General features: G+C 37.9%; 1 protein-coding gene across 1 annotated transcript; it reads left to right on the forward strand.

Annotated features, from left to right (window-relative positions):
- Window positions 1–277: 277 nt before the first annotated feature.
- LOC145787804 (uncharacterized) lies at window positions 278–20219 on the forward strand. Its single transcript, XM_082599631.1, has 13 exons — window positions 278–381; window positions 1260–1344; window positions 1581–1631; window positions 2193–2237; window positions 8625–9995; window positions 13314–13404; window positions 14465–14723; window positions 15241–15313; window positions 15616–15686; window positions 16266–16495; window positions 16924–17068; window positions 17614–17715; window positions 18217–20219. Exons 1-13 carry the CDS (start codon window positions 331–333, stop codon window positions 18769–18771), a joined length of 3129 nt encoding a protein of 1042 aa, XP_082455757.1. The 5' UTR covers window positions 278–330; the 3' UTR covers window positions 18772–20219.
- Window positions 20220–20919: the final 700 nt, after the last annotated feature.

Below are 20919 nucleotides of genomic sequence, written 5' to 3' on the forward strand. Positions count from 1 at the left end.
AGTAACAATAAATCGTAATAACCGTATCATAATCGTAATAACAGTATCGTAATCGTAACAATAAATCGTAATTATCGTAATCGTAATAACCGTATCGTCATCGTAATTATTGAAACATGATCCAAGCGTAGAAATACTGACACTAAAAACCCTCGGCTAGAGAAAATCCTAAAAACAAAACATAATGTCATTATTATTTGCAGATTTGTCTTGCCTAAAGTTAATATTTTTAACTTAATGTATTTTTCCATCTAATTTGCTCGTGTCTGCACTACACCCGTGACGTAATCTACTACGCAGTTAATGACGTCATGAATCACAGTTAATACCATGATAGAATACGACCAAGAAGTGCCACCCTTTACCTCAGTACAACCACAGGTACAGATTGACTAATTTCACATTTGATAAATTAGAGTTTTTTTTCACCATTCCATCATTACGAAATGTTAGTTCACTGGAACTACCCAACTAACAAAATGTGCCTTTTTTGAATTGATTTAATGTCTGCAGACGTTGATTCAATGTAAAAAAGACTGATTTTGCTAGATGGGTAGAAATATTGTTTTTATTCGATTTGAGGTAAGGAGGTGGAATAGAAAATGAGATGGATTATTTTTTCTTCAAAATTTTTTGGAAGTTGCATAATTCAAACCGAAAATGAGCTAACATTTTTTCAATAGTGATTGTTGCTTTCCTCAGCCCTCGTTTGAGCTGGTTGCAAGCTTGCTTGGCAATTGTGTCTGGATGTGATAAAGCTCAGAAATGCGAATTAGCCTAAGTCTGATTTAAACAATTCGTTGTGCGTGATTTGTTTCTTAAAAACCGATTCATTGCTAATTAGAACCATCAGACAAGCACCTCCTCAGCTAGCAAAGTCGTTTCTTTCTGATCAAAAGTCTGCAGACATCAAATGAATGTAGTTGTAGAAGTAAACGATTTTGCTATCTGGTCAAGAACAGAGAAGCAATACCTTCTGACAGGCGTCAAACCCATTTTCTTTCAAAACCCTTTTCACGCGAGTCAGTTCAATGTTACACAGTAAAGTATCGATTTCGATATGCTACATCTTCAGTTAGGCTTATTCAAATAGAATAAGTTTTGTTTGAAATAGTTTTGGTTTTGCTTTCTATTTAGTCACTTGCTTTGTTCCTGGTCAGTAATTTTCGGTTTTGGACATTAATTGAACATCTGCAGACTGACCAAAAAAGGACTGATTTTCCTCCTCGGTTTCGTTCGACTTATTTGTTTGTGTTTAGCCAACAACTATTATGAATTCTGGTGGAGGGGAAATGCCTTCTAACAATAGGAAGCAATCAGAAGACGACTTGACCTTTCCCGATGGTATATTTACTTTTCTTATGCGCAGATAACGCTTGATTGCTACAATAATTACCTTTCCAAAACAAAACGTATCACTTTTTAAGATTTTGAAAGTGTTGCTTTGCAAATGAAGTTAAATTATGAGATACTGTACCGCAAAGTAGTCGGTATTTTGATGTTGGATATTTAATTACTTGTGATAATTAGCCGTTTTTGTCATCGAAACTTACTTTATTTTTTGACTGATGTGTTTGCAGATATTCTGCTGACAGATCTTCATTTATTACAAGATTCTTGGTTTGGAGAAGGTGAGTAACAACTAACAACTAATATATATATATTATTAATATTTACGAATATGTAGTCATTGCATTCTGTATTTGCATTTTGAGTTCGGCTTGACCATCCAAACATATCAGTTGAAAATTGTCTCACAGATTCTTTCGTATATTTTGCACGTCACCAAGAACATAACAAAGCAAATTAGGTATCAAAACTATTTTAAAGCCGGTAAAATATGTAATCTGCATGCCATTGTGATCTACACTTAACAGCAGTTGTGGATTAAAAAGGGTTAGGTTTGTCAAAACGTCATCAAAATGTCACACTTAGCATGTGCCTCAGTGTATATCACAAGCTAGTGAAGCAGCACTACTAGAATATGCCGGATGATATACAACACTGGAACCATTAGTTTCTGGGCAAGCTACACCGTTATGGTTAGCGAATCGCAACTGCTACTCGCTGTACTAGTGAGTGCTCACTGCTCAGCCTTGTGCTGACGGCCGGGAAGAACGCTTCTTCTTCACTGGAACCATTGTTATATCATGCACGATACCGCGTATTATAATCACTTTTATGTTTTGCAGAAGAAGGGAGACAGAAAGATCAATTTGTACCGGAAGTTGAAAACCGTAAGTATTTTTTCTATTTCCTATTTCTCTTTCTGCATTACTGATAACTAGTTTGATACTACAAGCGGAAAACCAAGAGATTTAAATAATGACTCATTTTAAAGCTATGTTGAATCGTGCGGTTACCTAGTTTGGCAATGTCACAATTACACAAACTAAACGTTTCTGGACACATCTTGCAAAGTTGAGGTTTATACTTGAATACGTGTGGGATTAAGTTTAGACGTCAGGTTGCCTAGCTAACTCTTCAGGCAATCTGAACGTGAATGACACGCACGTCACCAAAAACTCGTAATTGCCGGTTTGAACCAGTTTGCATGCGTCGTAGCAATGTCAATAATGTGTCGCACCGCTTTGTGAGCAGCGCAGTGGGATAAGAAAGCGGGAGGTACGCCTTCAGATTGTGTTTGCTTTACTCATTTCTTGATCATACATGACAGATAACTTCTGTACTTGTTGCTCATCTATTGTGGTGAAAAAACTTTTTCCGGGTATCAATCTGGAACATAAAATAAACGCCTATACGACGTATTCTTTTTTCAATTTAAGATTGTTTTTCTCGGTTGTTTAAAAAATGCTCCTTTGATCAATATCTTGGTTGATCGATATCATTAAAACAATCGTTTCAACATAATCACAGTGAAACACTTTTTTGCTCACTTGCCAGTACCCCGACATTTATGAATGCTGAGATGTCCAGAACACGCATTACCATTTTCTCTTTAAAAAAAAAAACACTACTTTCAACACCAAATTGAAGCTTGTATTGAAGCGGCCCGTGTGAGATTGTAAGGCTGTAGGCCATTGATTCACTTTTCCAGACCTTGCACAGGACTCTTTACAAGTCTTCAGCCATAAAAAGCCATCGGTCAAGAGTATGGGCAGGAGCGTTTAGTTGGAAAACGCAAAGTACGTTGAAGGTCTAGTTGTTGAAATGAAAAATGCCCGCTTCGCTTTCAGCACAGAAATTTTTCCTGACGTAATAACCTATATCACTCAGAAATGTTCTATCCACTGTGTAATTGGCTGACTGTTGCATCCTTTAAATGGGAAGCGCACTGTTTATATTAAAGCTAAAAAAGCTTTACACAATGCAAGTGGAAAATTAATTGGCCACTTTTCATAACGCAAAACAATGGTGTGTCGTGACTTTGACTGAATCCTTGTAAAGTTGCATCACAGCAAAACCCATCGCTTCATCTTTTTTCAGTTTTTAAACTACGTCAGAAGCAACTAAGATGCATTACACGCTGCTTTGTTGCGGAATATTATGGTATTCTACAACACAATCCAACTGGATTGCTTTGTTTACGCCCAAGGCCAATTTTGGCATGAAAATTTACAGCCATTTGACATTTTTGCCATCAAGTTAAAATTGCAATTTTATTAATGCTTGTCCCCAGCAATTGTTTATTTTGTTAACTTTTGATGTAACTGTAAAGATTAGTTAACCGAAATATCTTTGGAGGGGAGTTTTATGAAGTGAAACTAATTTAGAGAGTAGGCTAATCTGTTTCCGAAATTCGCATGATACAAAATGTGTTTTTTCGTATTTTTTGCTGTGTCGAAATGAAGTTTTTTGAAACAACATCAGCTTGACTGCAGCACTGCTCCACTGTCCATAACGTTTCAACGTGCTTCAGATTAAGTGCTTTTAATTAAGATTATATTTTAGAAAAGTTGTGATGTACTTTTTTGCACCACATGAATATTGCAATGCGCACATAGGCTTGAGATGTATCGCGCTACTTGTCTTCAGCATGAAGATTTTCTTCATATCATCCTCCACCATAATGTTGCTTTGATTTAAACTCAGTTGTATCATATCAAGCTGTTTAAGTTGAATTGCACACAAAGAAAAGATTTTTGACAATTTTTGTATGGTAGGCTAATTGAACATTATGACTGAAATTACAGTATTAATTATCACCATTGTCATGTACAGCGCCCAGGAGCATAGTTTGACTGTGGATGTGGCGCTATATAAATATTGTTATTATTATTATTAGGCTACAAGTTGCATTGGAGTCCAGTTAATTGGTTGTTTTGATGTTAACAGGAGATTTTTTTCCTATCCAGATTTTCTTGGCCGATTAATACTTGTATTCCCTCCTCAGCGACATTGTGATTTTTTCCAGTTTAACCAATCAAATTCATAATCTGTGTGTGAAACAAATTTTTGAAAGAGAACGCATGAAAACAGCGAAAAATACTGTGCGCCAAATAAGCGAACGATTTAAACAGAAAAATTGCAGCAAGAGCCGGAAGAGTGTTATTTTGAAGCCGTGTAAAGATCGTATCATACGAATGGATACGCTGTTGCGTGCAAATGATTGACAGCAAGCGGATATTTGTGGCCACAAATTCATGGCTAAGCAGTTCCATGATCACAGATTTGAGGCTGCTGCAAGCTGCAATAAAGATAAGAAAAGAGACAGCGAAGGAGCTGCGAAGCAAACTACACAACAAACTTTAAACTACTTCGGGCTCAGTTAAATTTTAAGTGTCCAAGATAAATATATCTCTCTTTCTTTGTTTATCATGACGCGTTGTGAATGTACGGTCTGGCTCGATTTGTGTGGTTAGCGCGTGCACGCACACGCAACAGCTAGTCGATTTTATGAATGGAAGCCTTTGTTTCGCGCTCGTTGAGCGCGTTCTTTTGAGGATGGCTTCATTCACAAAAAACCAACTCGTCGAGCCGTGACAATTGCATTTCCTTATTATTACTCAAGTACACCCTACTTCCGAAATTGGTGTTGTTCGAAGTTCTCGATTTTTTAAGTATCAAACTTAACAGGGCACTCAAAGTCTAAGTTTTTTTGTTTCTGTGCTATTAACCGCTAAACTTCTATTTTTGGTTGTTTCTTAATGCCACTGTATTATTTGTTTTACTGTTGAACTTTTATCAAGACATTACGAGTTGTTTCAGTTTTTTTTTTAGTTTTTGTTTTATTGAAAAACTGGTTGTCTTTCGACGTGTCTGTAAGCAGTTTCTGTGTGTTTATTGAAAGACTATTTTTACACACCTTATGGCATCTACATTAACAGACGTGTATTCTTGTGATTGTCAAACGAAGTCTTTGAAGTAACAGGTTTATTTATATTTTGATCTAAAACTCTTCCTTCAGCTAATTATGCACTTGATGGTAATTGCTAGGGCCATTTTTATATGACCTTAAAAAATCAATAATATGACTTTATTTTTTGGAAAATATGACTTTATATGACTTTATGTGAAAATCGTTTATTTTTACATGCAAACAACGTCACTCACGGAACAAAAGAGTAAAACATACGCAACATAACAGTAATACACATCCATTTTTATTTTAAACCACTGTTGTAGTACAGTTTCATGTAGAGTGGAATGTTAGAGTCTTTGAGGTTACGATTTGGATGTAAAAATGACTTTAGTAAGGAAAATGAGCGCTCCACAGACGTTGATGTGGGTTGACACTTCTGCAGTTTTGCATAAAGCGCTGGTGAAATGTCTTGTCTTGGTAGCTCCATAATTTGTTTCACATCGTTTTTGTCCAATCGCTTCTTAATGTAATATTTTAGCTCAAGCGGATCTTCGCTTAATTGCTTCACCGCTTAAATTGGTACTTTTTATTTAAAGTATACAACGGTATGACTTTATAACTCAAAAATATGACTATATAACATAAAAAGCTGATTTATGACCTAACCAGGAAAATATGACTTTATATGACTTCATAACTTTCTTAATATACCTCATAGGGATGCGGTTTTTGCGTTAAAATTGATTTCACGACTTACTGATGCGTAGAAAAAAATATGACTTTAATGACTTTAAATGGCCCTAGTAATTGCACATCCTACTTAATGACATGATTATATTTGCTTATTGACATTAGCCTCTTCTGCTTAAAGTCGTACTTTGTGTTGAAGAAACGTTGTCAACACCAAAGCAATGCTAAAGTGAAGATCTGGCTTGTCGAAAGCAAACGAAGAGACCTTTTTCACATTACATCACTGTTTTAGACGCCAAAAGTTTATCGTGTTGATTTGTCTGTCTCATAGAGTGAAATAACCTCACAAGTGTGTTTTGTAAACATGGACACGCTAAATAACCATAGGATGATGTCTGTCACAATTTCCGTAACTTGAATCCAACCATAAGACGAGGTTACTTCAAATTCGGGATCGATATTTAGAAATACTTCATAGAAATTGTACATTAGTGACGAGAATCTGATATAAAGTTAGAGACATTACGCTGTTAGAAATCTATAAAAACGCGGCAAGAATTTTCTTCAAGAAAGAATCAGCAAATTAGTCTCTTTCTATCTCGGTTATGCTTGGTTCAACGTCTGCAAACGTTAAATCAATGCCACACACAACTGATTTGATGTCTGAGTTGCAAGTTATGCCAACTTCACCTGTTCATATATTTGATCAGTTTTATTGAGCGACCATTTTAATGAACGTTAAAAATTCCATCTTAGTGTCCCATGGGTTACGTTGTGAGGTGACAATCACTCATTCAATGTCATTAACAGAGATTATCTGAAAACGCGGAAGCATTGAAAGGGTAAAAACAGAGATTTGGTTCTTTATCTCACATTGTTTGGATGCATACTTTCAACATAAATCCTTATCAAAGCGTCGGAGTGAAATTAACACGATTTACCAGTATGAGAAAAACGTTCGTCGTCGTACAGCGTAAGGCATTTTTACGAGCGGTTCAAGATCGTCTGTAGTTGCAGAAAGGTTTCAGAACGGTGAGATATGTTATCAACCGTAATGGAATGAGATAACGTCTTTATAGGGTTTGATTGTGTTTCTGCGATGGCTATCATCGCCATCAATAAGACATTTACAATTTCCATTTGCAAACAACAATTACCAGCACACTTTAACCTGCAAAGACCAAAATTGTGCAGTGTCCTAAAAACTATCTCGGTCTCTAATCTCTAATTGATTATTAACAAATGTATCGAAGAAGGCCTTTTCAACAAACATGCGATTGAAGATTCTGTAATGGTAGCAACACTAACACCCTTGAAAAGTTTTGCCCCAAATTGCAGCTTAGTGACTTTTATAAATATAAAAGTGAATTTTATTACGTTGGTTCCAGATGTTTTGTTAATACGTTTATAAACAATTAATTAAACAAATGGAAATAAATTTCCCTCTGGGTGTTGTTGGTTATTGTCCCTGACGAAGTCGCAAGATATCGTCGAAAACACCTGGATTTGTACTGCTCGGTTGGTTTGTTGTACTTGTGTTTGAATGATGTTAATACACAAAATTTATATATTCAGTAAGTTTGTGTGATGTCACATCTAACTTTAATGTTGAATGTCTGCTCTGGTGCAATAAGCAGACTCATCATGGATGGTAACACAGCATGGATTTCACACCAACCCTTCACCTATGCGTGGGCTACATCACTGGAAAATAAACTGTTCCATGAGTGACTAGCTTTAGAAGCAGCTTGGATGCTGAGCTCAGTGAATCGAATGTTAGTTTTTCTTGTCTGGTGGCATTTTCTAAAACATAGTTTGATGACATTTGCAAACGACCCTCATACGTAATTACGGTTTTTTCCGCTTCGTCGTTTGTTGACTGTCAGAATGCCACTCGAATGCAAGTGAAGCTCAAATCGCACAAACATATCGTCATTTTAACGTCGCTTTTTTGTTGAGAGCAAACAAAAAGGAAAATATCCGATAATTGATATTTTCAACACAACACGCAAGGCTTGTCAAGCGAATTAGCGTTAGCATGCTTTGCGTATATACAACGTGTAGCGACATTGAAGCAAAGCAAAAACATGACATTTTCAAAAAAGATTTTTGTCGATGCACAAGAACGGAAATGCATTTTCTTCACAGATAGTTTACATGACATTTGGAAATCGATTATGTTGTTTTTAAACTACATCTATTTTTTGCTATGCCAAAATGCATTAACTGCTGACACTTCAGAGAACTGGTGCTGCAGTTAGCAAAGTTGATAGCTTTCGTGTTTGCAGCACCGTAAATCGCATGTTTAAAAGTTGGTCCCATTTCCGGCGGAAGAAGATAATTTTGCTGATTATCACATCTGTCACCGGATAATGATGTTTTATTGGCTTTAAATTTACTTTTCTCCGTCAGTTTTATCACATTGCTGTAAAATGCAAAAGAAAAGATTTTTAAGATCAAATAGTTGCAAGGTCTGGCCAATCTAATAAAAAAATAAAGACCTTAAATGTACAGTAGATACTTGACTGTTATTGCACTGAAGATGAATATAGTTTAGTTTTTGAAACGTTTGCTGAACATGAGTTTAATATCTACATTTTTATTTTTTTATTTCTTGCAAAAAACGTGTGAAAGCGTTCAAACGTTTTTATGCATTCATGTCTTTTTTCAGTTGTTCCATTGGATAACAGCTCCAGCCGCGAATCAAAAGTTCCTGAGTTTTCTCAACCGCTCTCGACGTCTGGTGGCGTTGAATCGACGTTCGCCTTAGAATTTGCATCACCACCGTCAATAGCGTCCACTAGCGGCGGGAATTCATGGGAACAAAGATTACGTCATGGCTCGGGTTGTACCAACGACGAGGGACAACTGCTGACTCCCGAGGTTGACAGTTTGGAGCCTTCGTTGAATGAATTATCAGGAGACTTTGCTGGTAGAAAAGTTTATTTTGACGAAAGTGTCAAAAGGGGTAACGAATCTTCTATACCACCCACAAAGCATCAACATTGGCAAAACGAAGTGGCACAAAATCTTGCAAATCAAACTTTGCTAAATGAAATTGACAATGCTCAAAACCGTTCCAGGCTATCAATGCCTCATGCCTCAGCACAAAGCTCTATGCCAGCATCTGACTTTACCCAACATCAACTTTCGCGTGACGTTGCCTATCAGTACGACAACACGTATAAATACGATGTTCGAAGGCACAGCCAAGATTCTTCGGCCTGTATGGCGTACGGTAGAGACAGTCAACCAACCACTGATTTACCATTTAACGCGGAAATTAACCTTAAGCAGTGCCAAAACACTGAAATGGCTCAGCAAAAACGACCGCACACTATCTTCTTTAACGATGACGTATATGCCGACTTTGCAAACCGACGACAATGCGAGAGCACAGTGGTACATGACGAAAAAGTTCCTTCAAGACAGCTCTCGTGCGAAAACGTTGCCAAAGAATCACAAGCTTCCGTTCACCATGGAGTGCCTTGCGGGGCAGGAGGCACTGTGCCTTTGTATGACTACAAACAGGAAGTTCCACATACGCGCAATGAACCTTACCAGAAATGTATCTGGCCAGAAATGGCCACACCTTATGGGCAACCTTTCCTGCCAAATTCCCAAGCGGAACCACCTCCATTAACTCATTATTCCGGGCCGGAACTTGAAATCCAACCACAGTACCGCTTAGCTCGCCATGCGAGTGACAGCGTTCCGGTAGTGAACAACACTCACCAATTTTATGGTGAGGCTAGGGGCCGGATGTCCAGCTGTCCTGATGTCCATGGTGATCAAGGGAATATATACCCTAGGAACCGATTTCCTTACAATTACTCTTTACCTCCTCATCAGCAGCAGGCCACTGTTGCCCCTAACAATCTTGCTTGTGACACGGCCGCCCCTCAACCAACATCAAGGGCCGCAAGAGTCCCCAGTGCCCCGACAAACTCTTCCGTGATGCAAACACAACCCTCGAACGAAATCTTCACATTCCGTCATCCTGGTGATGCTGTTCCTCCAACTCCCAGAAAGATTTCTGAAGGTAAGAGTTGAGTTTTTGAGGAGTAAAAATACCTTTGTGGAATCGAAATCAGTTGCATGTTATTAAGTGTGAACGCTTCTAAGACAAGTGTTTTCCGCGGGACTCTTACTTTTGCTATGTCAATCAAAATTCCAATGCCATCGAAGCTCGTGAATTAAAGCAATTAAATTTTAATCCCGTTAATTTTAAACATAAACTGAAAGAGGTTCATTTTTTGCGGAAATGCCGTCACAAGGCATAGTGATCAATAGCAATAAATAACGTGTTGTAATTAATAAATTTTGTATAAAAATAGTTTATTTTTCTTCCGTTTCCTTATTGTTTTTCCTGAAAAAGTAATAGTCTATCAAGACGAAAATGCAAGTAGTAATATAAATATAGTACACCGGTCGTTAGATGGTTATAATGTGATAGAAAAGGCGCATTCATTGCGATCGTAACCGCTAATTTTATTTCCTGTTTAAAACGCGTGAGAAAAATCGGATGGTATCACGCGGTTATTTTCCGTAGGAAGATTAGCAGGTTTCTTATTGGTTGTTTGTTGTTCAGTTGCTTCGTATTGCTTGGCTTGCCTGACAGCATTACGTCGCCATGTTTCAGAAAACCTGTTTTGGAATGAAATCGTGTAAGTTGGTTTCGTGCCAGCTGCCATACGCGATATACTGGCACTCCAATAATAATCGGGAAAAGATGGCAGATCATTGTACTGTTGAAAACGTGCATGGACAATAATTATAGTCGGGTAGCAAAATCTATGAAATGCAGCTAGAGCGACAAGCAAAGAAATCTTACGAATTTCATTTTCAGACTACCTTTGTAGAGCTTTCTGACTAGTTGAGTTTCCTTTTGTCTTTGGAAGACGTTTATTGATACTGTACTTCCTAGGAACGCTCGATTGATTGGACAGCATGACTGGACAGCGCTTTTAGACAGCACGACTGCACTCAAAAAATAAAATTCAAACTTTAATTCTTGCTTAAAGCCACCAGCAGCCAACTTGTGATAGAGACCCGTTATGCCTGAGCATTGGTTAAACAGCCATCAATTCAGTCCTAAATCAATCTTTAGACGTTGAATCAATGTAAAAAGGACTGATTTGTACAGGCTGGATTTGATAAAGATTTATGATCACATTAACACTTCACCGAGCCCAAAATGTTGTTGAAGTAAACGATTTGAAAACCACGAACATAGGCTTTAGGCCATAAATCAGTTATGAGTAAGTTTTTGTGATTGCTTTTTCATTCCGTTAAAGCGACATAGTTTCTGGTATTATCCCGCCAGAAGCACAAATAGTGTGAATCATCCCTTACAACAAAATTCGTCATTTTCACATTGATTCAGCGTCTGCAGACATGGAACTAATGTAAACATGTTGAATTTTACTGTTGGAGATATCATCGCCTTGCAAAGTCCCAATTGAATAGGCTGTTTGACATCATTTCAACGTCACTAGAGGTAACTTTGTCCACCAAAATGCTCATCCACACAGCTATGACCCAAACTGTCTGTATTGTCTGAAGAAGCTTTTGCTGCCAGCGTTGCGTTTATGACGTAATCGCTGCTTTGAATCATGATATATAAAAAATTTAAAGGGTTCGGAAAAACAATTTCTGGGGAATTTGATTAATTTTTTTTATTATGTAAGAACCATTGTTGTTGAATAAGAGGGAAAATTTCTCCACAGGGTAATAGCCCGTTTGAAAACAGAACACACACCGTAGTACACTCATATTTAAATAAACATAACATACACATCATTAAAGAAACGTTATTTGACGTTTATATTTATTCTGTGTGTATTTTATTTTATGGTATATCTGCCCAACGCTCAAATAGGTTCTTTGAAGGGACAAGCAGCTGACATGCGAACGCCGTTGATCAACTTTTATAGCTATGTCGCCTTCCCCGTTTATTAGACTGATAAGTGGCTGATTTTACAGCAAATGTAATTCTTTAATCTACGTCTAACGACGTTGAGACTATGTAAAAGGAACAGCTTTCATCGGTTATCATGTTCCATAGCTGGTGCTTTTTCCTTTTGGACACGTTAATGACGAAAAACTAAGTGAAATAATAATGAACGAATAATGTGCATGAACAAATGAGGTACAGCGTCTTTACTTTAGGCAACCATTTACCCGTCAACACAAAATTGCAATAAAATAGCTCATCTGTATGACTTTGTCGTTTGTAATTCATTATTTACGATCTAATAAAACGCAATGTTAACTTAGACTTAATTTACCGCCAACATCATTGGATTAAAAGTTTCGTATTTTTTCCTTTTCTTAACATATGATAAAGTACAAGTGACAACTGAAGGAATAGAGTAATCATGTAACTAGAAAAAAGAGTTTTTGCTTGAAGTAAACGCATTTGAATAATTGGATGGGCATAGAAAACAATATTAAATTCAAAACAATTAAAATTACGACAATTTTCGGAAACTTGTTGATTTTTAAACGCATTTGTTTCTCTTATAATTATTGAGTTGGCTAATGCTAAACTCAACCTGTAAGTGTAAGCTACTCTGGGTGAATGGTTCATTTTCTCATGAAGCTCCAACTCCCGCATACAGTACAATTTTTAAACTTCATTGCCACTTGAACTGGTTGAATAATGAATGAAAAGTTTGTTTGAAAAAATGTTTATTAAGCAACGCAGCCAGACATCATGGTCCCGCTAGTAACAGATATACTCGTGGTATACCTACCACTAACGGAGTTTCTATTCCAAAGTTCATCCCAATTTTACCAATGCCATGGCTATACCTGAAGAGATTGCCCCTACCATATTTCACCTTTGTTGCGAACTTAGTATATTATTCACTCACTCCGCCATTTCACGTCTCCTGTTTCCCATATTGCGAGGGTTAGACACCCACAAATGTAAATGTGGTGGCATTTCTCCATGCCCTCCGGTATTGAGTGTCTGATGTGCGTACCGGGATCACTGTCAGGCGAGATTTGTGGACCGCAGTTCCTCCTGGACGTTGCGGATGTCAGAATATCTTCGAGAGTTATTCCCATAGAAGTCGAGGAAGTGAATTTTCTTTGGCCACGCGATTTCTTCCATGCATTGCACGTGTCCGTATCAACGCAGCTTTTTCTATCTTACCACATTTTTAAGCTGATGGATGCCAAGACTGGATCTCAGCTCTTTCATAGTCACCCTGTCAGAAAGGCGCTTGGAACAGATCCATCGTACCAAGGCATTATCACTGCAAAATAGCCGATTTCGCTCTTTCGGCAGTGATGGGCTAGGTCTCACACACCGTGAAATAAGGATAGTTGTTAATTGCAAATGTATTCACAGATGTGATGTTACGGCGCAAAGCATCACCCTCGATGACGACGTGCGCAGACTCTATGGCGTCATCAACAGGAAACGGTTCTACTTTTACGAGGTACGTCATATCGGCACGACCTAAAGTAGTGTTACGTGGCGAAATGTCATGAAATTAAGTAGACTTTTATGGCGGATACGTATTTGTTTCCAATCTATTTGCTGCTGTGTTTTACTCATTGTCGTCTGCTAGATGCGGACTGGCGTCTTGGCCATTTTGTCGGCGACAACGACAAAAAGCGTCAACTTGTATGCTTTTAATGACATAAAGCCGACAAAGCGCTGAATCAATGCACTCAACATCACTTTCATCGAAAAAATATAAGTTTTGCAGTGAACATTAAAACGCTTGGTGTTGCAATTGCATGAGTTATTTTAAAGTGAAATTTTTACTACTTACTGACAATGGGTTTTGAACGGTGATACTTTTATGAAGAATATTAGTTCAAGCTATTGTTACATACTGTAACTTCTGAGCTTGTAAATAGTATTGGTGTAGAAAGGAAAGAAATTTGTGAGGCCAAAAGGTTTTCTTTGTTTTGTTTCGGGCCAAAACGTCACAATAGATTTATTGTCGATTTACCTGCGTATTGAAGTGGAACGAATAAAACGGTTACGCTTGGTTGACTTTAAATAAGCAAACCACAGGAAGTAACCAAGCTCTCGTTACGGATTTTGCTTTTTTTGTCAAAATTTATGGTTCATCGGTAAAGTATTTGCTCTCACCAAGATTGTTGAATTAAGGTTATTTTTCAACAGCTTGGCACCGGATAATATCGGTCAGCGTACACATTTAGCGAGCAATGTAAACCTTTTTTTTGTAGCAAACGACTCGAATTTTAGTGCACTGAAATTAACAATGCCGCGGATTTAGATTTTTATTACCGATCTAGCGATTTTGGTGTGGTTTCATTATTGGCAAGTGTGCACTGAGAATGTCCATTTCTTTTGCAAACAAAAGAAGGAGCCTATTTTTTCAATGTATTGTATACCCAAAATCCCAATACGCAAAATCGACCAAACGTTCCTCAAGAAAGAAGTCGTTTTTATCGGGGGCTGATGACGTCAGTTGTGGTAGCTTGCCTCTTGTGTCAACAGTTGTGCGTGCTTTATTATTGCAGAGGTCGTCCTAGATCGGACAGTTTCGCTGATTACTGCCCGAAGGCGGGGGCTAGAGCAAACAATGACTTGTCAACATCTGCTTCCGCTCGCTCATCGTCTCTTGATAGAAGTTCGTCGCCCGTCGTCAGTCAATTGGCCAATCAAACCACTGCTCACCAAGCTTTGACTCGGCAGCGCTCGGCGCCAGTCGCTATAAAGCGAAACCATCCCGTCAATCCATCGACTTCGAGAGTTCTTCAACGGGCGATTGTGAAAACGGTATACTATTGGTGATAAACTCATGCATAATCATATGATTATGAGTCGAATCATGATAGCATTGGATGTACCATTGCATCAGCAGCAATAGTGATACCAATTAAAATAAAGATAAAACAATTTTTATTTCGTTTTTGTTTATATTTATCGCAGTCGTATAAGTATCAGCAGCGTTATTGGAAACTTCTTGTTCATGTCAGATCATTTTACAATTTAATCATGGTTTAATGGTTTCCAATAAGTTTTGTTTATATGTTTGAAACTTAAAAAATAATCATATTTTAGATTCGAGAGAGAGTTTGCTTTTTTGTACCAAAGACGTGCAAGACACAATAATACAACAGGGTTGAGCGTTATACCAATATATTTTACATATTTCAAAATAGTTTTAACAATTGAACGTTTTTGGCTTAACTTAAACCCTCATCAGGAATCTAAAAATATTTATAAAAATGTGATAAATTTCAACTTCTTGAAGGTAACTAGCCAAGTGAATAAGCATCATATTTTGTTACAGGATGACAGTTCCAGGGCAACCAAGAAGATTCCTTCATCCGTCAACAGAAATATAAAACTGGAGCCTCAAGATGGTGGGTGTTTTTGTTATTTTCTTTAAACAACTTTTTTTTTTAATCAGGACCTGCAAAAGTTTTATTTTGCTGTCTCAAAGTAGAAGTTCGTTTAGTTAATTCTTCATTGTATTTGTGGGCAGTGAGATTATGGTGTTTGAAAAGTTAACCTACCTTGTTTGGTTTTTTTGTCCAAAGTGTGCAACTGAGCATTGCTTTCTATTCAAATTAGGGCTACTACTACTACTACTACATAGATACAACATATCGAAATAATCTATTTAACCACAATTGAAGAACAAATGTCTATTTGCTTTCTGTAGAAACCACTTCGAGTATGGCTTACTATGGGTCATCAAAAGCTACAACCCACGTGACCAACAACCAGCAACAGGTGAGACGAGTTTTCATGCGGACATTTTATGGATTGAACCTAATTGCTTGTCGGGTTTGTAGCCTAAGTCACAAAATCTTGCAAATTTATCAACCGACAAGAAAACACAGAAGGTATATGTTTTCAGTAGTATTGAGCTAACTTATTAACCAGTTGGTGTACACTGCACAGTCATCGGTGTTATGTATACGACGTGTCAAAGTACCGATACTTCTTTCGCCAGGACCGTATGTCTTATTTGTTTACCCTTTTAATCGTTCACGCCGTGTTTACATTTGTGAATAAACATTTATAGTTTTGCTTCAACAAACGGAAACGAAGCAATAAATTGTAAATAATGATGGCCTACACTGCGCAGTGTTAAGGCTCGGTAGGGTGTTGTAAGCCGTTGAAAAGACACCGAAAAAAGATCCAATTTTTACCGTGGATTTCATATAGGTCATTGTGATCGGGCTTGTTTTATTAATCGTTATTCACGTTTAAAGCCAGTGTTTCCAATAGAAGTTCGAACAAATTGCCGACCGCGCACTACACTCGACTGTCGATACATATCAAAATGTCTTGTTTTTGCATTTTCAGCATACTCGAACGTCAACTAAAGCCTCTTGTCCAGAAGGGGAACCAAACGCTGAACGTCCTAAAGTAAACAAAAAACAACCTCCAATCTTAAAGTCTGGAGATATTCCACCCAAGCAAGGTTTCGATCCCGATTTCAACATGATTGCGCAACAGCATATCAAATCTGAAGGACAGTTTGACGAAGCTTGTGTCCCAGATAGAGACCTCGTTGCCTTGCCAAGTGATCTCAGGTAGGTTAACTTAAATGAAGGGTATAACTTGTTGCTGATGAGCATAATGTAACCAATAAGCAGGTGAAATAGCGCCGTTGTAACACCTCAACATCAAAAAGCCTACATCCTCTTGACAGTTAAACGTAAAAACGGGTACCCCCCCTCCCGCTCATACCTGCGACAAACATGGGGCCATTGTAGCAATTTTTTGCCCCCTTTGCACAAACCTTTGATCACACCATTGCGGGTGAGACAAGGCTGCGTTTCATACTATAGTTCCAGCAAGCTTTTATCGATGTTGATTTTCGTTGGTGAATGTGTGGTCCCACAAAAAAGCAGTAAACTGTTCGTATTCGTGTTGAAAAAAATAAAACTGTTTTTGAATTTTGTTTTGATTACAGTTAAATTAATTTTCAGCAAATATTTGACAATACATTATTTTTCAGAGAATCTGGTTCAGCGTACGGCCGACGAGGTAGTTTACAATTGTGGCAATTTTTAGTCTCCTTACTCGAAGACCCAGCTAACAACCAACAGGTCATTACATGGACTGGAAGAGGACTTGAATTCAAGCTTGTAGAACCAGAAGAGGTAAGTTAGTTTAATAGTAGTATAGTAGGCTACGCATTATTCCTGCTGTTACAACAAGCTGTGTTGCTACGTGATATAAAAAATATATTTTTCTAATTTGGTTCTCATGATTTGGCTCAATTCCGAAAACGGAAATGGTTGCCCTATTAATGCTTTCTTATCGCCTTGTCTTTTTCCTTTGTTTTGCTTTAATTTTCAAAACTCTTGAAAGTCCATGCAACTGCACACCAAGCATGTAATTTTGAGGCATTGTTTGTTTTTTAAGTTATCAGCTAAAATTGAGTTACCAAACTATTGTCGGCTATATATTGCTTTATAACATGTTGGCGGTAGGCCTAATCGGCAGTTATTCCAACGGTTCGTTTGTGAGACACAACTGTTTTGTTTTGACTAGCTGGAAAACGAATTTACAATCAACGAGTTCGCAAATAAGGCCTTAATAACGAGAGAGCACCGATCTGTACAGCTTATAAAAAAGCGCAAAGACCTTTTACTGCAATTAACTATGCAGGTAAAATGAATGTAAGACTCTATTCTTCTTGCAGGTCGCCAGACGATGGGGTATTCAAAAAAATCGCCCTGCCATGAATTACGATAAACTTAGCCGATCGTTGCGTTACTATTACGAAAAAGGGATTATGCAGAAGGTGCAGTACATCAGCTTTTCTTTATTAGAAATAACAAAGACGTTTTGTTGAGTTTTTTTATCACATTTAGGCAAGCCTTAAGACAAACCAATGGTGTGCTGGAAGATGTCATGGCGTTTTCGCATGAAAGCATTAGTTACGCTTTGGTTGACATAACTTTGCTATGCAAGCTTATAATCGAAGAGACCGCAAATAATATGGTGTTGCTTTGCTGCATAGCCTCATAGTTAAAACCACATTATTTCGTTTATTTACCGTATTGTTTTGTCTGTTTTCTGATCATCTTAAATGTGTCTTTATTGCTTTAAATATTTTAATCTCTTAAGTGTGGTGTGATGAGTGTCCTGTGTCCATTTTCTGTATATTTTTTAATTTTAAATTCACTCCATTTCTGTTTACAAAGTTGCAGTCGTAAAAATGGCTTTTTATTACCATAATTGGTTTCTCTAAAGTCAAATACTGTTTGAAACTTTTAAGTATTTAATCTTACTTTCTTTGCAGGTTGCTGGAGAGCGGTATGTTTACAAGTTTGTATGTGAACCGGAAGCCCTTTTCTCCATGGCCGGATCTTTCGGCCCCGAGCGGTGTCACCACCCTAACTTTCCCATGCACCCACATGGGTTTCCTCGCCATCCTTACATGCACACTCACCCATTCCATGTGGATTCTTTCGGGCGATATAACCCAAACCCATATCACCACATGTATTTTCCTGGCCATGGTCCCCGTCACAATCCTTCGGGTCATTTCTCATGTTATTCACCCCCAGGGTACACCCCAAGTAGTGGAACCCCATATCCTCACCCACATCCTAGAGTTAGAAGGTCGTATACCAACCCCCAGGAAGCTGGATATTGTCATTCAAACCTCAGCGAAAACCCAAGCTTTTACCACAGGCAAAGAGGCCCGTTTCCCCAATCTGCCCCAACTACCCCCAGCACAAAAATGCCTGGTTTTCCTAGCACTTACAGCCCCAGCAGCAGCATGGCTAATTGGAAAGGAGTTTCTCAAAACATCGTATCTCCAGATGAAGATCTTTCGTCATCTGTTCCTTGATGTACTGTACTGATGAGTGATGATGCCTAAATTTTAAGAGTCCACACAGATCTGCAATTGTTATCTTGACGTTGCAGAACAGGCCTAAAACTGAGAACATCCAGCATTGCGGTTCTAGCAACCTCAATACACTTTATAGTATCTTAAACTAGACCAGAGTATTTTGTATGTTTTTTTGTTTCAGATAATTCGCCGGCTATCAACTTGTGAATACGTTCCGTTTGAGTTTCTTTTTCGAGCAACTTATGCTTGGTGGTAGATACCGTGCATTATGCATAGTTGTTTCATTCTTACTGGTTCATCTGGCGGTTAGTTAGAAAAGTTGTTTTTCGAAATGTTACTTGAAAAATAAAGCACTTCTAAACTGCTGATACCGAAACGGCAGCTTTGTTTACGACAATTGACGTTCATGATGTGTACAGTAAGTTTGTCATAATTCAACTGGAGTTCTGTGGAAAAGTTTGTAACGGATTTTTGGGACAGTTCTGTATAAAGCAGGTGTTTTTCATTCTGTGTGACATTTTTGCCAAGGTGTAGGCTAGTCGTTCCTGTGCTCTCGCATGCTAAAATTGAGACAGTTTTATTAAATGGATCACCTACATTTACCAAACCCCAGTCTTGCTCGAGTGATCCACACTGCGATGTTAAGAGGTTTCGGATGAAATATCCTTAAAATATCCATAATGCACATCAGATGACGAGGAAATGCTTCTATCCAAAAACCGCATGTTTGAGTTCCTTGTTCACAACGACAAAGTTTTTTTCTGAGATTTTTCTTTGGCATCACATTTTATTCACACTCGTGAAAGCATTTTGTTTTGTTTCAAAACTGTCCTTTCAAATTATTCATCGTCGAGTTTAGTTGCATCGAATGCTTAAAAACGTTGAAATCAGGTTTATTTATTCCATAAATCCTAGCTAGCATCTTCAGACGTTGAATCAACGTAAAAAGAACAGAGTTTTTTAGTTTTAGGCAACGTGGCAGCAATGCTAGGTTTTCATGGAAAATAAGATATTTAGAAGGAACTCTGTAAGAATCCTTATGCAACTGAGTATCGAACGTACTTTGATGAAATGACGTAGCTACTAACGCGAAGTTGACAAGTCACAAATGGTCTCCTCCCAGACAGCAAAATCCGTCATTTTTACATTGATTTAACGTCTGCCGTTAAATCAATGTAAAAATGACGGATTTTGTGGGCTTTTCTTACCGGATTGTAAATCTTTGCTGTTACTGCAAGACGTGATTCGTTTTCGACAATGTTCATTCAACGCATAAATAACGCTGACTGTACGATGTATCCAGGCAGCAAGTTAGTCACTTTTTACGTTGAACCAATGTAAAAAAAGGGCTGATTTGCTGGCCAAGCAGACATGTTGCCTTATTTTATGTTATCACTTATATGTCTTGAATTGTATATGATTCGCAATAAAGTTTGTCAACAAGACCTGAAAGTTTTGTTAGCCTCGAATTGAATGATCAAATTGATGGTAAGAGACATTTGTTCAACGTTGGTAACAGAGAGCAGCTACCAAAAGGATCAGGGTAAACAAACATTCCATCATGTTAAATAGCCTACAATGTTAAAACGCCTTTGCCCAGCTAGCAAAATTGCGGTTTCATATTTTTTCAATGTTAACATGAGAAAGGAAAATTTTGCTACCTGGGTAAGCCGAAAGCTTCCGCTAGAACTCAAATAAATTTGACGAAAGTTCTTCGTGGTGGGATGTATTTTGTTTGCATGAGCAAGTACTACAACGCAAGCTGAACACAGAGCAGATACCATACCTATGAAACGTTTAACAGGAACAAAACTTCCCAAAAAAGTCACTACTTTTTCTCACATATTATTTGAAGACGTTGAATCAACGTAAAAAGGCCTGATTTTCTGGCTGGAAAGTAATTGTTCGTGGGTCTATGTAGCAGTTGTAGCTATGCCGCGCTGGCATAATCTATAGTTGCATCACTGCAGATGCGCAGTTAGGACAACTCGAGATTCGAATACAAATGGATTAGAATCAGCCCAAATCTATTCAACTCATAGATTACATCACTGTGGAATATACACAAGTCAGCTAAAAACACTTCATCAAAGTGTGAGGGGTTGACACCAACTGAAAATCATAATACTAGACATAGCAACCACT

The sequence above is a fragment of the Aplidium turbinatum genome, chromosome 18, assembly GCF_918807975.1.
Source record: "Aplidium turbinatum chromosome 18, kaAplTurb1.1, whole genome shotgun sequence".
Taxonomy (NCBI): domain Eukaryota; kingdom Metazoa; phylum Chordata; class Ascidiacea; order Aplousobranchia; family Polyclinidae; genus Aplidium; species Aplidium turbinatum.